General features: G+C 46.5%; 1 protein-coding gene across 1 annotated transcript; it reads left to right on the top strand.

Moving 5' to 3' along the window:
• Window positions 1-438: 438 nt before the first annotated feature.
• On the top strand, window positions 439-1,695 carry LOC308154773 (leucine-rich repeat and fibronectin type III domain-containing protein 1-like; the record flags this gene model as incomplete). Its single annotated transcript, XM_080527991.1, has 1 exon — window positions 439-1,695. One exon carries the CDS (start codon window positions 439-441, stop codon window positions 1,693-1,695), a length of 1,257 nt encoding a protein of 418 aa, XP_080384117.1.
• Window positions 1,696-4,185: the final 2,490 nt, after the last annotated feature.

Genomic DNA, 4,185 nt, shown 5'->3' with positions numbered 1-4,185 from the left:
CCCATAATTCCCTACACTGATGTTGAAGAGCTTGAAAAGCATACAAACCATATATATACAGTATATACCTAATATGATGGGGATATACAGTATATGATATATTAGCTTAATATTTAAAACGACCCTGCAATCCTTTTATATTATACTCCAGGGTTCGCACTGATGGAGCCTGGCTGCATATTTACCCTGTTTTTACTTGGCAAACCATGCTGTGTTTCCTCACTGGAATAATACCAAGCCCGGAGGTCATGACAGACCATTGCAATAATGCCAGTCATCATCAAATCCCATAATTTCAAAGCTCCATATCATCTAGTGATTGATGCCTTCCTGGCAGTTTCAATAATCGTGGTTGGTGCCTGCTTTATGAAATATGATTTTGACATGACTTTGTACCATTTCTCTGTGTCTGCTCCAGGATCTGGAAGCTGATAGAACATGGAGCGGTTGGTTCTGTGTGTGCTGCTGTGTGCGGTACTGGTGAGAGGCTACAACTGCCCAGGCCGCTGCATCTGCCAGCACCTCTCCCCTACTCTGACTGTGCTCTGCACCAAGACCGGCCTGCTGTTCGTGCCCCCCACAATCGACCGTAAGACCGTGGAGCTGCGCCTCACCGACAACTTCATCACTGTCATCCGTAGAAAAAATGTCTTCAACATGACCAGCCTGGTCCACCTTACCCTGTCCCGCAACACCATCAGCCAGATCACACCCCACACCTTCTTGGGCCTGCGTTCGCTCAGAGCACTCCACATGGACGGAAACCGACTGAGTGTCATCAAGAGTGACCACTTCAAAGGTTTGATCAACCTGCGCCACCTCATCCTGGGCAACAACCAGATCCACCATGTGGCCCCCACCTCCTTCCATGAGTTTGTGTCGACCATTGAAGACCTGGATCTGTCCAACAACAACCTGAGGACCCTGCCGTGGGAGGAAATAGGCAGGATGACCAACATCAACACACTTACACTGGACCACAACCTGATTGACCACATCGGGGCAGGGACCTTCACGCTGCTCACCAAGCTGGTGCGTCTGGACATGACGTCCAACCGCCTGCAGAAGCTGCCCCCGGACAGCTTGTTCCAGCACGCCAAGGTGCTCTCCGGTGACACGGGCTCCAACCCCTCCTCCCTGGCGGTGAGCTTCGGGGGAAACCCACTCCACTGCAACTGCGAGCTTCTGTGGCTCCGTAGACTGACCCGGGAGGATGACCTGGAGACCTGCGCCTCCCCGGACCACCTGATGGACAAGTACTTCTGGTCCATTCAGGAGGAGGAGTTCACCTGTGACCCCCCACTGATCACCAAGCACGTGGTCACCAAGCCCTACGTTATGGAGGGCCAGGGGGTCACCCTCAAGTGCAAGGCCATGGGAGACCCGGACCCGGCCATCCACTGGCGCTTCCCGGATGGCAAGCTGGTGCATAACAACTCCCGCACCATCCTGTATGACGATGGCACCCTGGATATCCTCATCACCACGCTGAAGGACAGTGGGGCGTTCAACTGTGTGGCCTCCAACGCCGCAGGCATTGCCACAGCCGCTGTGGAAATCAACATGATCCCTCTGCCGCTGTTCGTTAACAACACAGGGCACATGAGAGAGGCGGACCCGGGGCTCTCTGACATCACCACATCGTCCAAGTCTGGGAACGACAGCAAGGGGCATGACAAGCTGTTGGGGTCTTGATCTTTAAATTGGATTAATGTCTCTGCTCCCTCATTAACGAACGTTAGTGCTTAGTTTAGTCCCGAGGACCTTCCCTTGTGTAACAAAAGGTGGCGTTGTTCTGCAGTGAATTCACCAACTGATTAGCCGCAGCCATTCGGGCTGAGACCCCTCTATGCCACGTATGTTTACAAAGTGGGAGCTTTACATCACACTCACTCACACTTAAAAGATCTTGCAAGTCCCATCAGATAATGCCAATGTTGTTTTATTTTAGATGACTGTCCCAGGATTAACTCAATAAAATGCTATAATCTACTGGAATTGGCCTCTTGGAGTCTTGAGACAATTGTAGCCAATTGAATGCTGAACAGGTGGGCACTGGGACTAACTCTCTTCAGCATAGGCCTATACTGACTACATATTAGGCTACAGTCATTTTGCCTGTCAAATACCTGTACTGTTGCTGTTCAGACTTCTGCTATTCAAAATAAATAACTGTCCATTTGTAGAATGTGCCGACAGCTCTGATTAGACTCAGGTAAAGTCGATTTAAATCAATTCAGGTTGATATGATCAAAAGACACCCAGACACTGTCAAACTGGTTGAGGGACATCATAATCCCTTTCACAACAGGTGGAACTATTGACATTGTGTAATAAACTCATAGAGTAGATTATAATGATTTAAATGATCATTTACTAATGACAGCAAAAGAGGGAGAGAGGAGGATAGAGAGGGAGAGAAGGAGAGAGAGCAGGATGGTGTCGGCACACCAGAGAGAGAGAGCAAGAACCAGGTGAGAAAGTGGACAGGTAGTCAAGACCACATAAGTAGCCTTGTGAACCGATGGTTCTCGAGCCTAATGACCCATAGGGCAGGATTCTCCTGTTTCTGTAGCGTGAGGCGGCTTGATGTACAAGTACACCCCCTGGACATGACGCTGGTATGTCGCAGGGTCTTACCCCCAATCCAACCCTTAATGCTGAGTTATCATCACCGAGGGGGGGGTTCCATGCCACAGTCCATGCCACCCCCCCAAGGCAGCAAACCTAGGGGAAACACTGAGAGCAGTGAATCCTGTAGAGATGGAGATGGAGGTTAAATCTCCAGAATAATGTCCAGCTACTATCGCAACAACATTCACAACATTTCTGGAGCCTGGTAGACCCAGACAACTATAAGAATATTCACCAAGCAGCCCTGAAAGTATTTGCTTTATTTGTCTACATACCTTTGCTAATCAGCTTTTTCTGATATGAATGTAATGAAATCTACATTCAGAACAAGACTGACAGATGAGCATTTAAATGACTCTATAAGAGTGAACCTAAGTGGATACACTCCAGCATACATAACTGTAGTAGACTCCATGCAGTGACAGTCATCTCACTAAGTGTAGGAATGAGTCAACACACTTACTACACACATGCACAATGTTTTTTTAAACAGACAAAAAGACAAAAGAATACATTATGTGAATGAATGTAAGTACCGGTAATAAGATATGAGTAGCTCTCGGCCACTTACATTTTTTCAAAGTAGCTCTCAGATTAAAAAAGGTTGGAGACCCCTGCTTTATGGAATGGAGCCTACCCTCCCAAATTTCGTTGTTTGGTACCTGTACTATAGCAATGACAATAAAGACCATTCATTAATTCATTCTTTATGCTGATACATGCCTGCCATCTAGTGGACATTTAAGGGTACGACCAGGTAGGGGGATATTGCTTGTAACACAATCCTCATTCCTTCTCTCTCTCCTAATCCCCATAGTAACCTTCATAATTCAGTTCTAGATATGTATTTTCTTTATGTGGCTAACACAACTCCAATTAAACTGCTTCATAAAGTTAAAGTTAATTAAATGTAGGCTATAGTAATAATCACTTTAATAGTAATTACTTTGTTGTTTACTATCAGGGAGGGAGGGAGAATGGATGACCATCTTTCTTCAGTAGGCCTACCATTTCTAGCTCATGTATATTTCTAATGAAGTCTTGTACATGATTCTTGTTATGATTCTTGTATATGATTCTTGTTATGATTACATTTCTATTGCCTCAGGCATAGCTGTAAACATGCTTAGCTACTATATTTGTTGCTGTAATCGCAGTTGCTTCTAGCTATGATATTTTTAAGACCACTTATCTAGTTACACAATCTTCAGCATAACAAGTTCATAACATGCACAAGCAAAAGGAATGGAATCCAAATAATGTTTTATTCACGGTGGACAGCAGCTCCGGCCAAGGCTGTTTGCAGTTGTGTGCGTCCTCTGGAGGAGTCGTCACAGCCGCCACTGTGCCGGGCGCTAGAGACAGGAGAGAGAGTTCATATGAGCTTCACCAGGCCTATAGCTACAGAATAGAATACTTTATTAGTTTAGTTAGTATGTCCTTGGTCTATGTGTTCTATGTGTTGACTTACCTCTGTGGGTCCATCGTCGTGAAGACGGTTACTGGGGGGACGGAGACCGTCTGCCTGGACCGCAGCTCAGCAGCCCAAGG

This window comes from Nansenia antarctica (genome assembly GCF_963989245.1).
Source record: "Nansenia antarctica genome assembly, chromosome: 1".
Lineage (NCBI taxonomy): Eukaryota > Metazoa > Chordata > Actinopteri > Argentiniformes > Microstomatidae > Nansenia > Nansenia antarctica.
This window is presented reverse-complemented; position numbering and strand designations above follow the sequence as displayed.